The sequence below is a fragment of the Mercurialis annua genome, linkage group LG1-X (assembly GCF_937616625.2).
Source record: "Mercurialis annua linkage group LG1-X, ddMerAnnu1.2, whole genome shotgun sequence".
Taxonomy (NCBI): Eukaryota; Viridiplantae; Streptophyta; class Magnoliopsida; order Malpighiales; family Euphorbiaceae; genus Mercurialis; species Mercurialis annua.
The window spans coordinates 21,460,188-21,484,557 of NC_065570.1; the positions used below are offsets into that span (position 1 = coordinate 21,460,188).

Below are 24,370 nucleotides of genomic sequence, written 5' to 3' on the forward strand. Positions count from 1 at the left end.
CAATTTAAGCCAAACGTTTACAAACGTTACCAAACAAATCCAAATGTTTCCCCTTTTTAGCGATTTAAGGCAAACGTTTTAAACGTTACGAAACAATTCCAAACGTTTCACCTTTTTAGCGATTTATGCCAAACGTTTATAAACATTACAAAACAAATCTAAACATTTCACCTTCTTAGCGATTGAATCCAAACGTTTCACATTTTTGGCAATTTAAGCTATACGTTACGAAACAAAAACCAAGCGTTTCACCTTTTTAGCAATTTAAGCTAAACATTTACAAATGTAACGAAACAAATCCAAGTGTTTCACCTTTTTAGCGATTTAAGCCAAACGTTTACAAACGATACGAAACAAATCCAAACGTTTCGCCTTTTTAGCTATTTAAGCCAAACGTTTACAAAAGTTACGAAACAAATCCAAACGTTTCACCTTTTTAGCGATTTAAGCCAAACATTTAAAAAGGTTTGGAAACAAATCCAAATGTTTCACCTTTTAGCAATTTAAGCCAAACATTTACAAACGTTACGAAACAAATCAAAGTGTTTCACCTTTTTAGCAATTTAAGCCAAATGTTTACAAACGTTACGAAACAAATCCAACTGTTTCACCTTTTTAGCAATTAAAGCCAACCGTTTACAAACCTTACGAAACAAATCCAAATGTTTCACCTTTTTAGCGATTTAAGCCAAACGTTTACAAACGTTTTGAAACAATTTCAAATGTTTCCCCTTTTTAGCGATATAAGCCAAACATTTACAAACGTTACAAAACAAATCCAAACGTTGAACCTTTTTAGCGATTTAAGCAAAACGTTTACAAACGTTACGAAACAAATTAAACCGTGCAACCTTTTTAGCTATTTATGATAAACGTTTACAAACATCACGAAACAAATCCAAACGTTTACTTAACGTTTGCAAACATTTCACCTTTTTAGCGATTTAAGCCAAACGTTTACAAAGGTTATGAAAAAAATTTAAACGTTTCACCTTTTTAGCAGATTAAGCCAAACGTATACAAAGGTTAAGAGACAAATCCAATTGTTTCACCTTTTTAGCAATTTAAGCCAAACGTTTACAAACGTTACAAAACAAATCCAAGTGTTTCCCCTTTTTAGCGATTTAAGCCAAACATTTACAAACGTTACGAAAGAATTCTAAACGTTTCCCCTTTTTAGCGATCTAAGCCAAACGTTTACAAACATTACGAAAGAAATCCAAATTTTTCACCTTTTTAGCGATTTAAGCCAAACGTTTACAAACGTTAAGAAACAAATCCAAACATTTCATATTTTTAGCAGTTTAGGCCAAACGTTTACAAACGTACGAAACAAATCCAAACGTTTCACCTTTTTAACGATTAACGCCAAACGTTTACAGAGGTTACGAAAACAAATTCAAATTTTTTACTATTAGGAATTTAAGCAAAACGTTCACAAACGTTACGAAAAAAATCCAAGCATTTTATCTTTTTAGCAATTTAAGCCAAACATTTACAAACGTTACGAAACAAATCCAAGCGTTTGACCTTTTTAGCAATTTAAACCAAACGTTTACAAACGCTACAAAACAAATCCAAATGTTTTACCTTTTTAGCGATTTAAGCCAAACATTTACAAACGGTACGAAACAAATCCAAACGTTTCCCCTTTTTAGCAATTTAAGCCAAACGTTTACAAACGTTACGAAATAAAGCCATGCGTTTCACCTTTTTAGCAATATAAGCCAAAGGTTTACAAATGTTACGAAACAAATCCAAACTTTTCACAGTTTTAGCGATTTAAGCCAAACGTTTACAAACGTTACGAAACAAATCCAAACCTTTCCCCTTTTTAGTGATTTCAGCCAAACGTTTATAAATGTTACAAAAGAAATCCAAACGTTTCACCTTTTTAGCGATTTACGCCAAACGTTTACAAACGTTAATAAACTAATCCAAGCGTTTCACCTTATTAGCAATTTAAGCCAAACGTTTACAAACGTTACGAAACAAATCAAACCGTGCAACCTTTTTAGCTATTTATGCTAAACGTTTACAAACATCACGAAACAAATACAAACGTTTCTCCTTTTTAGAAATTTAAGCCAAACATTTACACACGTTACAGATCAAATCCTCACGTTTCACCTTTTTATCAATTTAAGCCAAACCTTTACGAATGTTACGAAAAAAAACCAAGCGTTTCGCCTTTTTAGCATTTTAAGCAAAACGTTTACAAACGTTACGAAACAAATCCAAGCGTTCAACTTTTTAGTAATGTAAGCCAAACGTTTGAAAATATTCCGAAACAAATCCAAGTGTTTCACCTTTTGTAATAACTGAAATTTTTGAGGTATTACGTGTAGTGCCACGAGGCATAATCGTAAAGATTAAGAACGAGAATATCAGATTAGGATTGGATAATAAGGACTTAGACCGAAGAAGGTCTATTGGAATTATCGTAAAATAAGAATTTACCTGGAAAATTATTATGCGATAAATTGAATTTAATCGGGACAAAAAGGAAGTAAAATAAAATGAGTTGGAAAGCCAGAGCTAATAATATTCACGGCAAGGTCCGTGAAATATTATTAATAAATGATCGTCAAAGTTTCGTAAGTATACGAAATCGTTTTAGAAGAAAGTTTGTCAATTAATTAAGAATAAGGGCGAAAGTGTAAATTAACCACTTCAAGCACTAAAATGGACTTTTAACCACAAACTTCCGGAGGAAGTTGTGTTTTACTCTAATTTCTCAAGATAAGAAAATAATATCGATAAAGTGGTTATCGATAGTCATTAATATGAAAATTGGACGAAAAAGTGAGAAAAAGTGCAAGTTAGCTCAAAATGGAAATTTGAGCGTTTTTGGCCAAAATTGCCAAAATAAATTATTGGAAAGTGATATTATAAGGTATGATACTATTGTTATTTATTTGGGAAATAAATAATACGGAATTTATCGAGAATCGAATGATTAAAGGATTAGTGGACTAAATTGGACGAAATAAAAGTTATAAAGTGAAAGTTGAGGAGGTGACAAACTCAAGGACTAAAGGAGACTTTTGCCTCACCTATTTAAGACACTTGCATATGAGTTTAAACTCAGCAAGCATATCATTTTCAGCTCCTAAAATTCGTCCTTCACCCTTTCTCCATGGAAGAACATCAAGCAAATTTCAAATGGTCATAACTCACTCAATTTTGATCCGAATTGAGCGATTCTTGTGGCCACGGAACGAGGGAAGGATCCTCTACTGATATATAGTATCAATTTAAGGTAATAAGTTCAGTATATAATTAGGGTTTCAGAGTTTTTATTTCGGTTTTGGTTGAGGAATTGAGGTTTTATGGTGTTTGATGTTCATAGGTTATTGAAAGCTTGAAGGGAGTATTTTGATGGTTGTTCATGGAGGAATTCATTCAACCAAAGGGTTATCCCATCAAGAAAAGGTATAAATTCAGAATTTTGGACTTTTGGTAATGAATTGATTGAATTGAGTGGAGTATTGGTTAAGTTTGAAGTTGGATTTTCTGGTTTGGTGTTGAATTGATGCTGTCTACAACTAGAATTTTTCGAAATACTTAGAAATGTTTGTTTGAGCTGGAATTTTTATATGTTCTGAGTATATGAGTTAAGTTGGTGTATAAAAAATTTCAGAATTTTTCATGTTTCTGATATTGAGATAAAAATTAAATAGCACCTAGTGCTCTGTTTGCAAATTGTGTAAGGCTGCTGCTGTAAGTTAATTATTTGAGGACCTTAAACACATTAGTTTGGCCTAATTTTTGGTATACACTTAGAAATATATACTATATAAGTGCCATAAAATTTGCAGAGAAAAATATGGCTATTTGATAGGTTAATTGAATAAATCTTTGGTTGTAGTCGGTGTAGGCAGCCGTGCTATGCACAAAGATGGTTATGCGGATATGTGTATTATCATAGAAAAGTGGAAAGAAATGGTTTGAAATGAATTGAATAAGTTGTTAAGAGATGGCTTAATCGAGGTGTCTGAATTATGTTGAGGTTATAATTCGGTATCAATAGTTAATCTTGTTGCGTAATAAGTTCTAAATTGAATTGACGTTTTGCATAAAATGTCTTGCAAACAGCGATATTGCAAGGGCACTATCTCGGGCTGTATGAGTCCAAATTAAGTTCCGTTTATTGGTACGGAAACTTAAGGATGTTAACTATAATTGTCTAAGTTTGAGTTTTTGTTGAATCGGACTCTAGGATGTTCATTTTGGACAGAACAAATTATTGTGCAGTCTGCCCTGCACTTGTAAACAGCTCCCAGGAAATAACTTATGAGCTAGTTTTCGACACTTTTGGGTGCGTTTCATGGTCCGAGACCTAAACGAAAGTTGAAGGCGACATTCTAAACTTTAAGAATGTCAATTTTGTTTTGGGGTCGGACTATTTTTAGATAAGATTTTTGTTAGCCGAAGTAGACTAGAAAATTAGCTTTTTGATAAATTAATTATACTTAGAAATTTTATTAATTCGTAGCGTTATCGAAATTGCGTAGACTCGAAGAAGCGACTATCGATAAGGCTCGAGGCGAATGGATCGAGATATCGTCGTGCTTATTTAAAGAATTTGGATAGCAAGTGGTGAGTACACTTTAAATTACTCGTCAATATTCATAAAGCTACGTATTTTAATACGAAAAGCTATATGAATATTTTTATATTTGAAATGTTTGTTTGTTTTAAAATGTATACGTATGTATGCTTTAAAAATGATGTTTTCTCGCAATGTATTATTTTGATAATAACATAAATGTTAATGCACCGGGGATGGGTAAAGTAAAATGACATGAATCGAACCAAATATAAATACGAAAAATATAGTACATTCCGATATATACTATCAAACATAATAAATACCCATACGTGCGTGTGATAGATGTATGCGTGTAGATTGTAATGTGCATGCCATGGTCCATAAAGGATCAATATAACAGAACGAAAAATATAAAATCAATTAGTAAACGTAAAACGAGAATTGTACTATGGTACACCCAATAATAAGAACTGAGATACAAGGTTAAACTCGGTAGAATTATCCCGGGACCTGTATCTCATCCATTCTCGATAATAGTCCTTGGGACTCATACGAAATAAAAAGTAAGTATACATCGAGAAATTGTACGAGACAAGATCGTGAAGCAATATGGAATAAACTTTCCTACTAAATGTCAATAGGAATCATATGAATCGACAATTAAGTTCAAAAGACCTGCAGGGTGCAGAGTCCGAATGTAGACACGAAGGTAACTCGGTTGAACTATCTCGGGACCCGTGTCTAAGGAGTAACTCGGTTGAATTATCTCGGGACTCCTATCGATCGTTTGGGATTGAGAAATGGTACAAGTAACTCGGTTGAATTATCTCGGGACTGTACCATATGGTTGAAGGTAACTCGGTTGAACTATCTCGGGACCCAACCATAAGGATCAAGTCACAAGAGACTTGCCAATGATTTAATTCGACTTAGAATCATGATGATATAAACTAAGATTTAAGATTCTGTTGAAAACTAATGCAACAAAACGAGAAAGAAAAATATCAACACCATAATAAGAAATCGAAGATGCCAAATACGTATAAACTATAAGTTTATGAAATAAACAAAGAGTTATGAAGGAAAGTAGATAAAGTATGAAATATGATTTCAAAAGAGTATTTTCTATATATAAAATGGGTTTTCAAATGTTTTAACCCTTTATGTGATATTGCGTGTAATTTGGTGAACTCACTCAGTTTTATACTGACCCCGTTGCTCCTCCCATTTTTCAGGGATGGTATGATATGATTTGAAGAGTTAAGCTTCCGAAGTTTTAATTCTCGGAAGTCATTTGTATAAGAAGAAAAAGAAGGTTTTCATTCTAGCAGTCCGCAGTAGTCTAGATATTTTAACTAGAATTTTGTATAACGCGTTTTTAACTCTGATATTATTTCTAAATGGGGTCACATGTATTTTAATATATGAAATATGTTTTGATTTGCGAAAAAAATTTACACAGGTTTTTAGGCTTGCTACGGGATTTGGAGCTACCACTCCCATTTCCTAGCGCCGGTCGCGGCTCATAAATTTGGGTCGTGACAAAGTTGGTATCAGAGCAATGGTTTAGAATTCCTAGGCCATTGTTCTTTTATGATTGAAGTATAGGAAAGTGTCGATCAATATATAGGAACTACTGCGGATTATAGGGATTTCCAGTCATGTCTTTTGAACGTTATCAATGTTTTCATCGATTTTTCAAACGTTTTACAAAGACGTCCCCTCCTATACGTGCTATTAGGAGTCGAGTTAGAAGTGTGCATGAGCACAAATTGTGTTTTGTGTTTACTCGAGTAAGCAATACGCTTTCGAGTATCTATAGTCTGCGAAGAGTTATATACTCTCGAGACTCATATGATAAAAGAATATCGTTATGGACTATGATTGAATTAATTGATTTAATAGTATATGATTGATGAGATATGCGATGCGCTACTAAACACGATCACTCAGGAGAGTGATATGCTCACAGGTATGTACGCCTGTGATAATGTATGCGATACGTGACATGTGTGTTTATGAATGGTTATTATGGATAGAACTTGCGCTTATTGATTGGATGCCGTTTAATTTTGCTAAGTCTATAGTGAGTGGAATGCTCGCAAGACTTAAAGTACGCGACGCCACCGAGGAAAATCTAGGAAACACTGATTTTCTTTGGACTCGGTCAACATATATGCTTATAGCCACGATAGTGACGCGCGCAGAACATAGATATCATGATTATATGTTTTGATGTTTTGCTAAGTCTACAATGAGTAAGAACACTCAGAAGACTTGCAATACGAGATGTAATCGTAGGAAGCCTAGAGGAAGGAGGTATCCCTAAGGATCCAACTTACGCGGATGACTGTTATTCGTGATGACTAGTATGCGCTATATTTTAAGGAATTCATCGTGATTCCTTTATATATATCCGCCATACTATGAACAAAGAATTGCTCGAGCACGTGTTGTTGCACAGTAAGTGCACGAGGCCCAAGGAGAAGCCAGAAGTAATGAAGGTCAATGTAACCTAATCCATTCGGCCGACAGAGGCCAGGGACGAGGCAAAGATCAAGAAGAACCTGGTATAGACATAGTGGAAATATATGGGCACCAGGAGTGCCGCAGCAACCCAATGTCAATATTAATCAGTTAACAGCAGAAATAACTGATATAAGGAATTGTATGCCAATGATGGGGCAGTTGATACAAAGACAGTATCAACGTGAAGAGAGAAACACAAATAGAGATGGATATTAGCATACATGGAGTTATACCCCAAAAGGAGTCTGATGGATCAAAGGATACACTAGAGTTTCTAGAAAGAAGTGAAGAGTAAGATATTAACAGAAAGTATAACCCAAGGGTTAGTGTTACAGTAGATAGTAACCCAAAGGACGAATCGCAATAAGGTGAATAGTGAGAATATAATAAGAAGAAAAGCAATGTCCAAAGGGAACTAATGTGAATACGTGTTAGGGGCCAATAAGGTGGCAAAGAGGATTCGAACAAGATAGTGATCAATAGGATTATGATATCGTGAAGATTATAAAGGATGTTAGTAAGTGCCATAAGAATTAGCAAACTTCTCTGCACGAGTAAGAAGATAGATAAGAGTAAATGAAAGGGAGTTGGTTAACAGACCCGAGAGTCAATAATCAAGATAAGTGATAGGCGTGGAAGTAAAGAAACTGCTAAAGGCAGCATATGGTAAGAAAGGTTGAATAAATTGAGAAACTCATCGGGAATAAATAAACGAAGTGTATCACATAGACCAGAAGATATGATGAAGGTTAATGAGAGGAATATAACAGGAGACGCCAAAAAAATAACGACAAAAGTGAAAAGACCGAAAGGCGATGCAGCCAGACTCATAAGAACGATAGACAAGGGAAAGTAGCCAAGGATGCTAGAAACTATTCGTCCGTCTTTGGAACAAAGAATTTCCAACCTTGAAAATCCCATGTGCTCGCAACGCGGCAGAAGTCACTTGGGTAAAGGTCAAGCTATAATCAATGTATGCAATTGGTGTGGACAACAAGGTCACTATGATAAGGAATACTCGCAGTCCGTGTAAGTGGAATACCACAGATGACGCGAATCAACTGTCTCCTAAAAGACGTAGTTCTCACGATGTGTTCTGGTTAAATACAATCAAATAGATTGCATAGTTGAAGAAAACATCGTGAAGTCCGAACGTTAGAAGCTCAATAACGATTAAACCTTTCGAGATAGTCTAGTATAGACACGAACGTTTAGAACGTACTCTTCAAACGACGTTTGAACGAGACGAGTGGAACCACATCTTTTCATGTGCAAAAGATGTATATAGATTACGAACGGCAAAACAACAAACGATAAGAACGAATAGAAATACAGAGTCTGATGTCGAAAGAAACTTACGTAAAACCGTTTTATGAAAAGAAAAGTATTTGATTGAAATGAAATGTTTTGAAAAGACATAATTGTGCCCGGACACGAATCATAAAAACATTGCATTGACACGAATAGAATTGCATCACTACATCCATATTGCATTCACTAGTAGGACATGCATCATATACATTGTGTGTCTGAAAAGAAAAGAGGAGTGTCATTGCAACTCTTGTGATGAGAGAAGTCATCACACCGGTGCACAATTATGACATGATTTGAGAAATGAAAGGTATCATGGTTTTAAGCGGATAAGTTTTTAAACGTAAGTAAGCTCAGACAGGGACTCTGTATATAGAGGCATAGGACAAGACTGATCATCTTGTTAGGCCTATATGAAAACATACGTATGTAACACGACAAGTATATAGAACGACGAGTAGTGTAATGCGAATCGCAATGTATCGAGATTTGAATTGTAAATCTTTAAAGCAGACTCGTATGTTGAATACGAAGACGTCGACGCTACTTTACACGTTTGTAAAGTAATAGAAACCACGCTTAAGGTAAGAACGAGAGTACCTCGAGAATAAGAGAATCGAACATAGAAGTTAGTTACAAAAGAGGCGTGAACCCACGTGCTAGAAGATATTATTGTAGTCGATTGAAGAAAGAGGGGTTGACTCATAATGATTATAAATCAAGGGTCAAGAAATTGTTAGAATTGTATGTATAAGGAGTTACTCGATAAGTATATCGAGGTACTTTCATTTAAGGATGGTAATAGATGGGAGACCGTATAAACCTAACTGTAAAGTCAACAGTTAGGGAATGATTAATTATGGCATCGCAGCGGAAGTGTGGAAAAAAAAAACGATAAGTTATGAATAAAGATTGGTTAAGTAATATAAGAAGATTATGAAAATTCGAGGACGAATTTTTATAAGGGGGGAAGATTGTAATAACTGAAATTTTTGAGGTATTACGTGTAGTGCCACGAGGCATAATCGTAAAGATTAAGAACGAGAATATCAGATTAGGATTGGATAATAAGGACTTAGACCGAAGAAGGTCTATTGGAATTATCGTAAAATAAGAATTTACCTGGAAAATTATTATGCGATAAATTGAATTTAATCGGGACAAAAAGGAAGTAAAATAAAATGAGTTGAAAAGCCAGAGCTAATAATATTCACGGCAAGGTCCGTGAAATATTATTAATAAATGATCGTCAAAGTTTCGTAAGTATACGAAATCGTTTTAGAAGAAAGTTTGACAATTAATTAAGAATAAGGGCGAAAGTGTAAATTAACCACTTCAAGCACTAAAATGGACTTTTAACCACAAACTTCCGGAGGAAGTTGTGTTTTACTCTAATTTCTCAAGATAAGAAAATAATATCGATAAAGTGGTTATCGATAGTCATTAATATGAAAATTGGACGAAAAAGTGAGAAAAAGTGCAAGTTAGCTCAAAATGGAAATTTGAGCGTTTTTGGCCAAAATTGCCAAAATAAATTATTGGAAAGTGATATTATAAGGTATGATACTATTGTTATTTATTTGGGAAATAAATAATACGGAATTTATCGAGAATCGAATGATTAAAGGATTACTGGACTAAATTGGACGAAATAAAAGTTATAAAGTGAAAGTTGAGGAGGTGACAAACTCAAGGACTAAAGGAGACTTTTGCCTCACCTATTTAAGACACTTGCATATGAGTTTAAACTCATCAAGCATATCATTTTCAGCTCCTAAAATTCGTCCTTCACCCTTTCTCCATGGAAGAACATCAAGCAAATTTCAAATGGTCATAACTCACTCAATTTTGATCCGAATTGAGCGATTCTTGTGGCCACGGAACGAGGGAAGGATCCTCTACTGATATATAGTATCAATTTAAGGTAATAAGTTCAGTATATAATTAGGGTTTCAGAGTTTTTATTTCGATTTTGGTTGAGGAATTGAGGTTTTATGGTGTTTGATGTTCATAGGTTATTGAAAGCTTGAAGGGAGTATTTTGATGGTTGTTCATGGAGGAATTCATTCAACCAAAGGGTTATCCCATCAAGAAAAGGTATAAATTCAGAATTTTGGACTTTTGGTAATGAATTGATTGAATTGAGTGGAGTATTGGTTAAGTTTGAAGTTGGATTTTCTGGTTTGGTGTTGAATTGATGCTGTCTACAACTAGAATTTTTCGAAATACTTAGAAATGTTTGTTTGAGCTGGAATTTTTATATGTTCTGAGTATATGAGTTAAGTTGGTGTATAAAAAATGTCAGAATTTTGCATGTTTCTGATATTGAGATAAAAATTAAATAGCACCTAGTGCTCTGTTTGCAAATTGTGTAAGGCTGCTGCTGTAAGTTAATTATTTGAGGACCTTAAACACATTAGTTTGGCCTAATTTTTGGAATACACTTAGAAATATATGCTATATAAGTTCTATAAAATTTTCAGAGAAAAATATGGCTATTTGATAGGTTAATTGAATAAATCTTTGGTTGTAGTCGGTGTAGGCAGCCGTGCTATGCACAAAGATGGTTATGCGGATATGTGTATTATCATAGAAAAGTGGAAAGAAATGGTTTGAAATGAATTGAATAAGTTGTTAAGAGATGGCTTAATCGAGGTGTCTGAATTATGTTGAGGTTATAATTCGGTATCAATAGTTAATCTTGTTGCGTAATAAGTTCTAAATTGAATTGACGTTTTGCATAAAATGTCTTGCAAACAGCGATATTGCAAGGGCAATATCTCGGGCTGTATGGGTCCAAATTAAGTTCCGTTTATTGGTACGGAAACTTAAGGATGTTAACTATAATTGTCTAAGTTTGAGTTTTTGTTGAATCGGACTCTAGGATGTTCATTTTGGATAGAACAAATTATTGTGCAGTCTGCCCTGCACTTGTAAACAGCTCCCAGGAAATAACTTATGAGCTAGTTTTCGACACTTTCGGGTGCGTTTCATGGTCCGAGACCTAAACGAAAGTTGAAGGCGACATTCTAAACTTTAAGAATGTCAATTTTGTTTTGGGGTCGGACTATTTTTAGATAAGAGTTTTGTTAGCCGAAGTAGACTAGAAAATTAGCTTTTTGATAAATTAATTATACTTAGAAATTTTATTAATTCGTAGCGTTATCGAAATTGCGTAGACTCGAAGAAGCGACTATCGATAAGGCTCGAGGCGAATGGATCGAGATATCGTCGTGCTTATTTAAAGAATTTGGATAACAAGTGGTGAGTACACTTTAAATTACTCGTCAATATTCATAAAGCTACGTATTTTAATACGAAAAGCTATATGAATATTTTTATATTTGAAATGTTTGTTTGTTTTAAAATGTATACGTATGTATGCTTTAAAAATGATGTTTTCTCGCAATGTATTATTTTGATAATAACATAAATGTTAATGCACCGGGGATGGGTAAAGTAAAATGACATGAATCGAACCAAATATAAATACGAAAAATATAGTACATTCCGATATATACTATCAAACATAATAAATACCCATACGTGCGTGTGATAGATGTATGCGTGTAGATTGTAATGTGCATGCCATGGTCCATAAAGGATCAATATAACAGAACGAAAAATATAAAATCAATTAGTAAACGTAAAACGAGAATTGTACTATGGTACACCCAATAATAAGAACTGAGATACAAGGTTAAACTCGGTAGAATTATCCCGGGACCTGTATCTCATCCATTCTCGATAATAGTCCTTGGGACTCATACGAAATAAAAAGTAAGTATACATCGAGAAATTGTACGAGACAAGATCGTGAAGCAATATGGAATAAACTTTCCTACTAAATGTCAATAGGAATCATATGAATCGACAATTAAGTTCAAAAGACCTGCAGGGTGCAGAGTCCGAATGTAGGCACGAAGGTAACTCGGTTGAACTATCTCGGGACCCGTGTCTAAGGAGTAACTCGGTTGAATTATCTCGGGACTCCTATCGATCGTTTGGGATTGAGAAATGGTACAAGTAACTCGGTTGAATTATCTCGGGACTGTACCATATGGTTGAAGGTAACTCGGTTGAACTATCTCGGGACCCAACCATAAGGATCAAGTCACAAGAGACTTGCCAATGATTTAATTCGACTTAGAATCATGATGATATAAACTAAGATTTAAGATTCTGTTGAAAACTAATGCAACAAAACGAGAAAGAAAAATATCAACACCATAATAAGAAATCGAAGATGCCAAATACGTATAAACTATAAGTTTATGAAATAAACAAAGAGTTATGAAGGAAAGTAGATAAAGTATGCAATATGATTTCAAAAGAGTATTTTCTATATATAAAATGGGTTTTCAAATGTTTTAACCCTTTATGTGATATTGCGTGTAATTTGGTGAACTCACTCAGTTTTATACTGACCCCGTTGCTCCTCCCATTTTTCAGGGATGGTATGATATGATTTGAAGAGTTAAGCTTCCGAAGTTTTAATTCTCGGAAGTCATTTGTATAAGAAGAAAAAGAAGGTTTTTATTCTAGCAGTCCGCAGTAGTCTAGATATTTTAACTAGAATTTTGTATAACGCGTTTTTAACTCTGATATTATTTGTAAATGGGGTCACATGTATTTTAATATATGAAATATGTTTTGATTTGCGAAAAAAATTTACACAGGTTTTTAGGCTTGCTACGGGATTTGGAGCTACCACTCCCATTCCCTAGCGCCGGTCGCGGCTCATAAATTTGGGTCGTGACACCTTTTTAATAATTTGAGCCAAACGTTTACAAACGTTATGAAATAAATCCAAGAGTTTGACCTTTTTAGCAATTTAAGCCAAACGTTTTCAAACGTTACGAAACAAATCCAAAAGTTTCACCTTTTTAGCGATTTAAGCCGAACGTTTACAAACGTTACGAAACAAAACCAAGCAATTCACCCTTTTAGCAATTTAAGCCAAACTTTTACAAACGTTACGAAACAAATCCAAATATTTCTCCATTTTAGCGATTTAAGCCAAACGTTTAAAACGTAATGAAAGAAATCTAAACATTTCACCTAGCGATTTATGCCAAACGTTTACAAACGCTACGAAACAAATCCAAACATTTCCCCTTTTTAGTGGTTGAAGCCAAACGTATACAAACATTACGAAAAAAATCCAAACGTTTCACCTTTTCAGCAATTTAGGCCAAACGTTTAAAAAGGTTAGCAAACAAATCCAAACGTTTCCCCTTTTTAGCGATTTAAGCCAAACTTTTAGAAAGGCTACGAAACAAATCCAAATGTTTCACGTTTTTTGCAATTTAAGCCAAACGTTTACAAACGTTACGAAACATATCCAAGCGTTTCACCTTTTTAGCAAATTAAGCCAAATGTTTACAAACGTTATGAAATAAAGCCAATCGTTTCACCTTTTTAGCAATTTAAGCCAAAGGTTTACAAATGTTACGAAACAAATCCAAACTCTTCACAGTTTTAGCGATTTAAGCCAAACGTTTACAAACGTTACGAAACAAATCCAAACCTTTCCCTTTTTTAGTGATTTCAGTCAAACGTTTATAAACGTTACAAAACAAATCCAAACGTTTCACCTTTTTAGCGATTTACGCCAAACGTTTACAAACGTTACTAAACTAATCCAAGCGTTTCACCTTATTAGAAATTTAAACCAAACGTTTACAAACGTTCTGAAAGAAATCTAGCGTTTTCCATTTTTAGGAATTTAAGCGAAACTTTTACAAACGTTACAAAAAAATCCAAGTGTTTCACCTTTTTAGCAATTTAAGCCAAAAGTTTACAAACGCTACGAAGCAAAACCAAATGTTTCACCTTTTTAGCGATTTAAGCCAAACATTTACAAACGTTATGAAACAAATCCAAACGTTTCCCCTTTTTAGCGATTTAAGGGAAACGTTTAAAACGTAACGAAACAAATCCAAACGTTTCACCTTTTTAGCCATTTATGCCAAACGTTTATAAACATTACGAAACAAATCCAAACATTTCACCTTTTTTGCGATTGAATTCAAACGTTTCACATTTTTGGCAATTTAAGATAAACGTTACGAAACAAAAACCAAATGTTTTCCCTTTTTAGCAATTTAAGCCAAACGTTTACAAATGTAACGAAACAAATCCAAGTGTTTCACCTTTTTAGCCATTTAAGCCAAACGTTTACAAACGATACGAAACAAATCCAAATGTTTCACCTTTTTAGCTATTTAAGCCAGACGCTTACAAACGTTACGAAATAAATCCAAACGTTTAACCTTTTTAGCGATTTAAGCCAAACATTTAGAAACGTTACGAAAGAAATCCAAATGTTTCCCCTTTTTAGCGATTTAAGCCAAACGTTTACAAATATAACGAAAGAAATCCAGATTTTTCACCTTTTTAGAGATTAAAGCCAAACGTTTTCAAACGTTAAGAAACAAATCCAAACATTTCACATTTTTAGCAGTTTAAGCCAAACGTTTACAAACGTATGAAACAAATCCAAACGTTTCACCTTTTTAACGATTTAAGCCAAACGTTTACAAAGGTTACGAAACAAATTCAAATTTTTTACTATTAGGAATTTAAGCCAAACGTTATGAAACAAATGCAAGCATTTTACCTTTTTAGCAATTTAAGCCAAACGTTTACAAACGTTTCGAAACAAATCCAAGCGTTTGCCCTTTTTAGCAATTTAAGCCAAACGTTTACAAACGCTACAAAACAAATCCAAATGTTTTACTTTTTTAGCGATTTAAGCCAAACATTTACAAACGCTACGAAACAAATCCAAACGTTTCACCTTTTTAGCGATTTAAGCCAAACGCTTAGAAAGGCTACGAAACAAATCCAAATGTTTCACGTTTTTAGCAATTTAAGCCAGACGTTTACAAACATTACGAAAACAAATCCAAGCGTTTCACCTTTTTAGCAGTTTAAGCCAAACGTTTCCAAAGGTTAGGAAACATAGCCAAGCGTTTCACCTTTATAGCAATTTAAGCCAAAGGTTTACAAATGTTACGAAACAAATCCAAACTTTTTACATTTTTAGCGATTTAAGCTAAACGTTTACAAACGTTACGAAACAAATCCAAATGTTTCACGTTTTTTGCAATTTAAGCCAAACGTTTACAAACGTTACGAAACAAATCCAAGCGTTTCACCTTTTTAGCAATTTAAGCCAAACGTTTACAAACGTTACGAAATAAAGCCATGCGTTTCACCTTTTTAGCAATATAAGCCAAAGGTTTACAAACGTTACGAAAAAAATCCAAACGTTTCACCTTTTCAACAATTTAAGCCAAACGTTTAAAAAGGTTAGGAAACAAATCCAAACGTTTCCCCTTTTAGCGATTTAAGCCAAACGTTTAGAAAGGCTACGAAACAAATCCAAATGTTTCACGTTTTTTGCAATTTAAACCAAACGTTTACAAACGTTACGAAACAAATCCAAGCGTTTCACCTTTTTAGCAAATTAAGCCAAATGTTTACAAACGTTATGAAATAAAGCCAAGCGTTTCACCTTTTTAGCAATTTAAGCCAAAGGTTTACAAATGTTACGAAACAAATCCAAACTCTTCACAGTTTTAGCGATTTAAGCCAAACGTTTACAAACGTTACGAAACAAATCCAAACCTTTCCCTTTTTTAGTGATTTCAGCCAAACGTTTATAAACGTTACAAAACAAATCCAAACGTTTCACCTTTTTAGCGATTTACGCCAAACGTTTACAAACGTTACTAAACTAATCCAAGCGTTTCACCTTATTAGAAATTTAAGCCAAACGTTTACAAACGTTCTGAAAGAAATCTAGCGTTTTCCATTTTTAGGAATTTAAGCCAAACTTTTACAAACGTTACAAAAAAATCCAAGTGTTTCCCCTTTTTAGCTATTTAAGCCAAACATTTACAAACGTTATGAAACAAATCCAAACGTTTCCCCTTTTTAGCGATTTAAGGCAAACGTTTACAAACGTTATGAAACAAATTCAAACATTTCCCCTTTTTAGCGATTTAAGGCAAACGTTTAAAACGTAACGAAACAAATCCAAACGTTTCACCTTTTTAGCCATTTATGCCAAACGTTTATAAACATTACGAAACAAATCCAAACATTTCACCTTTTTTGCGATTGAATTCAAACGTTTCACATTTTTGGCAATTTAAGATAAACGTTACGAAACAAAAACCAAGCGTTTCCCCTTTTTAGCAATTTAAGCCAAACGTTTACAAATGTAACGAAACAAATCCAAGTGTTTCACCTTTTTAGCCATTTAAGCCAAACGTTTACAAACGATACGAAACAAATCCAAATGTTTCACCTTTTTAGCTATTTAAGCCAGACGCTTACAAACGTTACGAAATAAATCCAAACGTTTAACCTTTTTAGCGATTTACGCCAAACATTTAGAATCGTTACGAAAGAAATCCAAACGTTTCCCCTTTTTAGCGATTTAAGCCAAACGTTTATAAATATTACGAAAGAAATCCAAATTTTTCACCTTTTTAGCGATTAAAGCCAAACGTTTACAAACGTTAAGAAACAAATCCAAACATTTCACATTTTTAGCAATTTAAGCCAAACGTTTACAAACGTATGAAACAAATCCAAACGTTTCACCTTTTTAACGATTTAAGCCAAACGTTTACAAAGGTTACGAAACAAATTCAAATTTTTTACTATTAGGAATTTAAGCCAAACGTTACGAAACAAATCCAAGCATTTTACCTTTTTAGCTATTTAAGCCAAACGTTTACAAAAGTAACGAAACAAATCCAAACGTTTCACCTTTTTAGCGATTTAAGCCAAACGTTTACAAACGTTATGAAACAAATCTAAACATTTCACATTTTTAGCAGTTTAAGCCAAACGTTTACAAACGTATGAAACAAATCCAAACGTTTCCCCTTTTTAACGATTTAAGCCAAACGTTTACAAAGGTTACGAAACAAATTCAAATTTTTAACTATTAGGAATTTAAGCCAAACGTTACGAAACAAATCCAAGCATTTTACCTTTTTAGCTATTTAAGCAAAACGTTTACAAAAGTTGCGAAACATATCCAAGCGTTTGACCTTTTTAGCAATTTATGCCAAACGTTTACAAACGCTACAAAACAAATCCAAATGTTTTACCTTTTTAGCGATTTAAACCAAACATTTACAAACGCTACGAAACAAATCCAAACGTTTCCCCTTTTTAGCGATTTAAGCCAAACATTTACAAACGCTACGAAACAAATTCAAATGTTTCACCTTTTTAGCGATTTAAGCCAAACGTTTAGAAAGGCTACGAAACAAATCCAAATATTTCACGTTTTTAGCAATTTAAGCCAAACGTTTACAAACATTACGAAAACAAATTCAAGCGTTTCACCTTTTTAGCAGTTTAAGCCAAACGTTTCTAAAGGTTACGAAACAAAGCCAAATGTTTCACCTTTTTAGCAATTTAAGCCGAACGTTTACAAACATTACGAAACAAAACCAAACATTTCACCTTGTTAGCAATTTAAGCCAAACGTTTACAAACGTTACCAAACAAATCCAAACGTTTCCCCTTTTTAGCGATTTAAGGCAAACGTTTTAAACGTTATGAAACAATTCCAAACGTTTCACCTTTTTAGCGATTTATGCCAAACGTTTATAAACATTACAAAAAAAATCTAATCATTTCACCTTTTTAGCGATTGAATCCAAACGTTTCACATTTTTGGCAATTTAAGCTAAACGTTACGAAACAAAAACCAAGCGTTTCACCTTTTTAGAAATTTAAGCTAAACATTTACAAATATAACGAAACAAATCCAAGTGTTTCACCTTTTTAGCGATTTAAGCCAAACGTTTACAAACGATACGAAACAAATCCAAACGTTTCACCTTTTTAGCTATTTAAGCCAAACGTTTACAAAAGTTACGAAACAAATCCAAACGTTTCACCTTTTTAGCGATTTAAGCCAAACATTTAAAAAGGTTTGGAAACAAATCCAAATGTTTCACCTTTTAGCAATTTAAGCCAAACATTTACAAACGTTACGAAACAAATCAAAGTGTTTCACCTTTTTAGCAATTTAAGCCAAATGTTTACAAACGTTACGAAACAAATCCAACCGTTTCACCTTTTTAGCAATTAAAGCCAACCGTTTACAAACCTTACGAAACAAATCCAAATGTTTCACCTTTTTAGCGATTTAAGCCAAACGTTTACAAACATTTTGAAACAATTTCAAATGTTTCCCCTTTTTAGCGATATAAGCCAAACATTTACAAACGTTACAAAACAAATCCAAACGTTGAACCTTTTTAGCGATTTAAGCAAAACGTTTACAAACGTTACGAAACAAATTAAACCGTGCAACCTTTTTAGCTATTTATGATAAACGTTTACAAACATCACGAAACAAATCCAAACATTTACTTAACGTTTGCAAACATTTCACCTTTTTAGCGATTTAAGCCAAACGTTTACAAAGGTTATGAAACAAATTCAAACGTTTCACCTTTTTAGCAGATTAAGCCAAACGTATACAAAGGTTAAGAGACAAATCCAAATGTTTCACCATTTTAGCAATTTAAGCCAAACGTTTACAAACGTTACAAAACAAATCCAAGCGTTTCCCCTTTTTAGCGATTTAAGCCAAACATTTACAAACGTTACGAAAGAATTCTAAACGTTTCCCCTTTTTAGCGATCTAAGCCAAACGTTTACAAACATTACGAAAGAAATCCAAATTTTTCACCTTTTTAGCGATTTAAGCCAAACGTTTACAAACGTTAAGAAACAAATCCAAACATTTCATATTTTTAGCAGTTTAGGCCAAACGTTTACAAATGTACGAAACAAATCCAAACGTTTCACCTTTTTAACGATTTACGCCAAACGTTTACAGAGGTTACGAAAAAAAATTCAAATTTTTTACTATTAGGAATTTAAGCAAAACGTTCACAAACGTTACGAAAAAAATCCAAGCATTTTATCTTTTTAGCAATTTAAGCCAAACGTTTTGAAACAAATCCAAGCGTTTGACCTTTTTAGCAATTTAAGCCAAACGTTTACAAACGCTACAAAACAAATCCAAATGTTTTACCTTTTTAGCGATTTAAGCCAAACATTTACAAACGGTACGAAACAAATCCAAACGTTTCCCCTTTTTAGCGATTTAAGCCAAACGTTTAGAAAGGCTACGAAACAAATCCAAATGTTTCACGTTTTTAGCAATTTAAGCCAAACGTTTACAAAATTATGAAAACAAATCCAAGCGTTTCACCTTTTTAGCAGTTTAAGCCGAACATTTCCAAAGGTTACGAAACAAAGCCAAGCGTTTCAGCTTTTTAGCAATTTAAGCGAAAGGGTTACAAATGTTACGAAACAAATCCAAACTTTTCACATTTTTAGCGATTTAAGCGAAACGTTTACAAACTTTACGAAACAAATCCAAACCTTTCACTTTTTAGCAATTTAAGCCAAACGTTTATAAACGTTATAAAATAAATCCAAACGTTTCACCTTTTTAGCGATTTAAGCCGATTGTTTACAAACGTTACTAAACAAATCCAAGCGATTCACCTTTTTAGCTATTTAAGCCAAACGTTTACAAACGTTCTGAAACAAATCAAGCGTTTCCCATTTTTAGGAATTTAAGCCAAAGGTTACAAAAAAATCCAAGTGTTTCACCTTTTTAGCAATTTATGCCAAAAGTTTACAAACACTACTGATGGAGTCTGCCTTCTGAGCCGGTGAGTATGACCTGCAAAACAGGGTAGAAGCTAACCGGACGGTGGTTGTCCGATTAACTCTCCGATGCTAAAGTCAGTTTAGAGCTTTGAGCAGCGTTATATGTATATGAATGTAATTGTGATTGTAGGCATACCTCGTGCTCCTTTTATAGTAGTCGAATATACCTTGTAGAGTCATAATAGGTAAGTGAATCCTACTTTGTAGGGATTCGGCAATATAGTAGGGATTCTCCTGATTTGTCGAGATCTACCTTAATCTGATAAGAGTCCTATTTGAGAACGTCTTCCTAAATAGTCTTATCTTCCTAAGGTAGAGCTTATCCTTCCATATTCGGTGTTTGTGTCCTGAATAGGAGAGTACTTCCATTCTTGGCGGTCTACCCGAATCCCGGACTTAACGCGCTTTAGGCGGATCTTGTGGGATTCGGTCTTTGTTGGTGTACTACCGAATCTCAGGGGATTCGGTATCTCCTTCAGGCCATCTTGGGGAGTCCGGTATCATCCGAGAGTGGATCTCATGTGACTCGGCTCCATTCTATTTACTGTAGGATTCGGTATCCATCATTAGCCCCCCCGCAAGTTAGCTGAAGTAATTTGGTATTCATGCCTTAGTAGATTTTAGCTCTTTTGGAGCTGAGTCTTCTCATATTTCGGGCGAGTCATTTTATATTCCTGGCGAGCCGTTTCATATATTTGTGGATAACGTTTCTTCTCTGGTAAGATTCTTTGTGTTGCCACCTGTCGCCTTTCAGCAAAGGGTTATAACTGGATGAAGGACAAGTGTCTTCGTGCGCCATTTGTTGGTCCTCTTTTGTAATTATAGGATCTCGTCTTTTCAACTTCCTTGCCTTAGGATATATAAGTGTTCATCTTTCTTTTTCCTCCATTTTTGCTTTTTTTCTGTAACTGTTATTCTCATAAAAGAAAATTCTCTTCAAACTTTGTGTGTGTTCCTTCTCTGCCTTCAAGATTCCTCGCTTTCGAGTTGCTCCTTATCTTTCTTTTGATCCTGCATATTTGCTTGCGAGGTATTTACCTTTTCGTTAATTTGATTTCTTGTTTTGGTTTTTGGTTTCTTTTGCGGTTTTAATTCTGCTTGTTCTTGTTCTTCATGTTCTTCGTTTTTTCTTTCTTTTGATCTTTTGGAACTTTAATTTTGCTATCATTCCTTGTTTCCTCCCCTTTTTTAAATTTTTAAAATGTCAGAAGTAACCGAGGGGGCGAAGGGTGCTCGTGATGAGTTAGAATATACCCGCAGCTTCTTGTCGAGAGAACAGATAATTAGCTACGCCGAGGAATTTAATTTTCCTGGATCATATGTTATTTTGAGACCTGGAAAATCGTATCGGGCGAATCATAGCACCGATTCGCCTTCAAAGATAGTAATTTTCCATGAACAGTTGTTGGCGGGTCTTAGGTTCCCTCTAGAGTCTTTGATCGTAGAGGTCTGTCGTAATTTAGGTATTCCTTTGGGTCAGCTTCATCCCAACGCGATTCGCCTTCTTTGTTCTTTTATGGAATCTTGTAGGGTTAGGATGCAGGAGCCTTCGCTTGCTCTTTTTAATTATTTTTATGTTTTCTCCCGCCGAAAGGGTGAGGAATTTATTTTTACTAGTGGTCGACCGAATCGGTCTCTTTTTAGTCTTCCGTCTTCTCTGAAGGGTTGGACCCCTAAATTTTTCTTGGTTCAACATTCTTCTTTTTCTTCTTTTTCGCGGAGTTTTACTTCTAGTAAGGTTTCACTTACTGATGTTCCTGATTTGACCGATGGGGAGAAGGATTTCGCCTTGTCTTTGTTGTCGGACTATCGCTTTGATAATCCCAAGTACAGCGTTCTTTTAGAACAATATTTAAGTTGCCGTGAAATAATTTTGGCGGGTCTTCCCTTAGAAGGTATTTTTCTAACTTTGCTATTATGTTTTTGTTTTGTAGGATGTCGACTTCTCTTGAACATTTGCTTGATAATTTTCATGTCGATATGACTGTAGATATGGGCGAGGTCACCAGCGGTGCTCCCAACCCTTCTCCTATCGTCGTACTAAATCCGTCGCCTGATTCGGTCGGTCTTGCTCCTGTTACTGGCGATCAGGTTCCTGTTGCGACAGTTTGGCTGAGTTCGCCTGTCTTGGCGGTTTTTCGGTATGTTTTTCTTATTTTATTTTTCATCTTGATTTGTTGCTTTATATTTCTTATTTTGTTGCTTTATTTTGTAGGTGGTCCAATCCATCGCTGTTTTGGAGCGTCGCCGAAGGGATGCGGTGGATCAATTGAAGAAACTTCAGAAAGGTTCTGAATCCTGGCTGTCCGAAAAACAGAAGATGGAAGAGGAGGCTGGAAAAACGACTGATCTGATCCAACAGCTGCGCTCTTCCGTATCTGCCAAGAGTCAGGAGATTTCCACCTTAGAGGCTCGGGTTCAGACTTTGTCTGATGAGATCGAGTCTCTAAAGTCTTCTTCAGATGCTCTTACTAAGGAGAGGGATGATCTGAAGAAAGAAGAGGGACGTCTCCGCCGGCGTTTGGGTGACTCTGGGAGCTTTTATTCCCAAGTCATGACTCAGTACCGGTTTGGCGATCGGGGCGAAGCTGCGGGAGCAGAATCCTGGCATCAATCTTTCTGGTGTCAATCAATTGGATCCTGCCTCTTTGGCGAAGGAAGTGAAGGCGAAGCTTGATAAGCAGAAACAGGATGCTTTGAAAAAAGCTTAGTTTTTATTTTCTGTTTTCCTTTTTCCTTTTTTGTATCGGATCTAGGCGGATCCTTTGTAATTTTTTCTTGTTAATATAATGATCTTTTGACCATTGTTTTTCTTTTGTTTAGTCGTGTAGAGTTAATCTAAACTCGCTCTTTATTTTGGGAAGTTAATCTAAACTTCCGTTGGTGTGTGATTTATTTGTAGGTCTGATTGGATCCTTTTATTTTTATTTCGACTCAGACAAGTCTAAATTATTTTTAACTAAGATTCAAACGATTCTTGTTAAATTGTATATATTAGGACTCGAGCGAGCCTTTAAAATTTACTTCTCAACGCCGAATCGCCTTTTATTTCAAAAATGGGAATAAGTACATGCCATGAATTAATCTATTGATAATACTTTCTCAGGTGCTCTACATTCCAGTATATGGGCACCATGGATCCGGTTATTGTCTTTAGTTTATATGCGCCTTTGCCAGTAGCTTCTTCTACAATGTAGGGGCCTTCCCAATTTGCTTGCATTTACTTTACTCCTGCGTTTCCTCTGCCAATTTCTGCGTTCCGTAAGACTAGATCGCCTTTTTGAAATTCTCTCGAATTTATTCTCTTGTTATGATATCTTGCAGCTTGTTTCTTATATGTAGTGGCTCGGACTACTGCTTCATCTCTTCTTTCCTCTAGTAGGACTAGACATAGTCTTGTTCTAGCCTCGTTGGTTTCTTCTTCCAGGTAGTTCACCCTGATGCTGGGTACGCCAATTTCTACTGGGATTACCGCTTCAGTGCCATAGGCGAGTCTGAAAGGTGTCTCGCCTGTCCCCTTTCTAGGAGTCGTTCTGTATGCCCACAGAACGCTGTATAGTTCTTCTACCCAATTTTCCTTATACTGAGAAAGCCTCTTTTTTTATTCCTTGTGCTATGGTTCGGTTGGTGACTTCTGTCATTCCGTTTGTTTGAGGGTGCGCCACCGAAGTAAATTTCAAGTTGATCATTAGCCCTTTGCAGAACTCCTTGAATCGCTTGCAGTCAAATTGTTTGCCGTTGTCTGCTATCACGGTGTGGGGTATGCCAAATCGGCATATTACTTCGTTCTTGAAGAATTCTTCTACTCTAGCTGCAGTGATGGTTGCAACTGGCGCTACCTCTACCCATTTTGTGAAATGCTCTATTGCGACGATTAGGAATTTCAATTGACGTTTTCCGGTCTCGAACGCTCCAACTATATCAATTCCTTATGTGGCGAATGGCCAAGGGCTTTCCATTGATCCTTGAGGTACTTCTGGTTTGCGACTGACATTGTCGTGTCTTTGGCATTTATCACATTTCTTAACTAACGTTTTTGCATCTTATTTGATGGTTGGCCAGTAGTATCCTTGGAGTATTGTTTTCCTTGCTATGGTGATTGCTCCTTCGTGTGCTCCGCATATTCCTTCGTGGATTTCCTTTAGGATGGATCCTCCTGTCTGGGGCGAGACGCACCTTGACCATGGATGAGTTAAGGATGTTCGGTAAAGAACTCCGTTGTGAAATGAGTAGTTGGCAGATTTT

The 24,370-nt window shown here is 35.0% G+C and overlaps 1 protein-coding gene and 2 long non-coding RNA genes across 10 annotated transcripts; 2 read left to right on the forward strand and 1 right to left on the reverse strand.

Moving 5' to 3' along the window:
• Positions 1-2,639: 2,639 nt before the first annotated feature.
• On the forward strand, positions 2,640-6,258 carry LOC126666063 (uncharacterized). Of its 4 annotated transcripts, none has more exons than XR_007637756.2 (4): positions 2,934-3,262; positions 3,353-3,435; positions 4,499-4,602; positions 5,791-6,258. It is a non-coding gene; the product is annotated as an uncharacterized LOC126666063 (long non-coding RNA). The 4 variants fall into 4 exon arrangements; XR_007637752.2 differs by having other exon boundaries at positions 2,937-3,262; positions 4,518-4,602; XR_007637751.2 differs by lacking the exon at positions 4,499-4,602 and having other exon boundaries at positions 2,954-3,262.
• A 3,897-nt stretch (positions 6,259-10,155) lies between these two features.
• On the forward strand, positions 10,156-13,148 carry LOC126666062 (uncharacterized). Of its 5 annotated transcripts, XR_008790969.1 has the most exons (4): positions 10,156-10,319; positions 10,410-10,492; positions 12,848-12,927; positions 13,075-13,092. It is a non-coding gene; the product is annotated as an uncharacterized LOC126666062 (long non-coding RNA). The 5 variants fall into 5 exon arrangements; XR_008790968.1 differs by having other exon boundaries at positions 12,848-13,148; XR_007637749.2 differs by lacking the exons at positions 12,848-12,927; positions 13,075-13,092 and adding an exon at positions 11,575-11,656.
• A 10,197-nt stretch (positions 13,149-23,345) lies between these two features.
• LOC126666834 (uncharacterized) lies at positions 23,346-24,119 on the reverse strand. The gene is made up of 2 exons (XM_050359713.1): positions 24,043-24,119; positions 23,346-23,676 (listed from the first exon to the last, which is right to left on the reverse strand). The coding sequence occupies exons 1-2, from the start codon at positions 24,117-24,119 to the stop codon at positions 23,346-23,348; spliced, it is 408 nt and encodes a 135-aa protein (XP_050215670.1).
• Between the last annotated feature and the right edge of the window lie 251 nt (positions 24,120-24,370).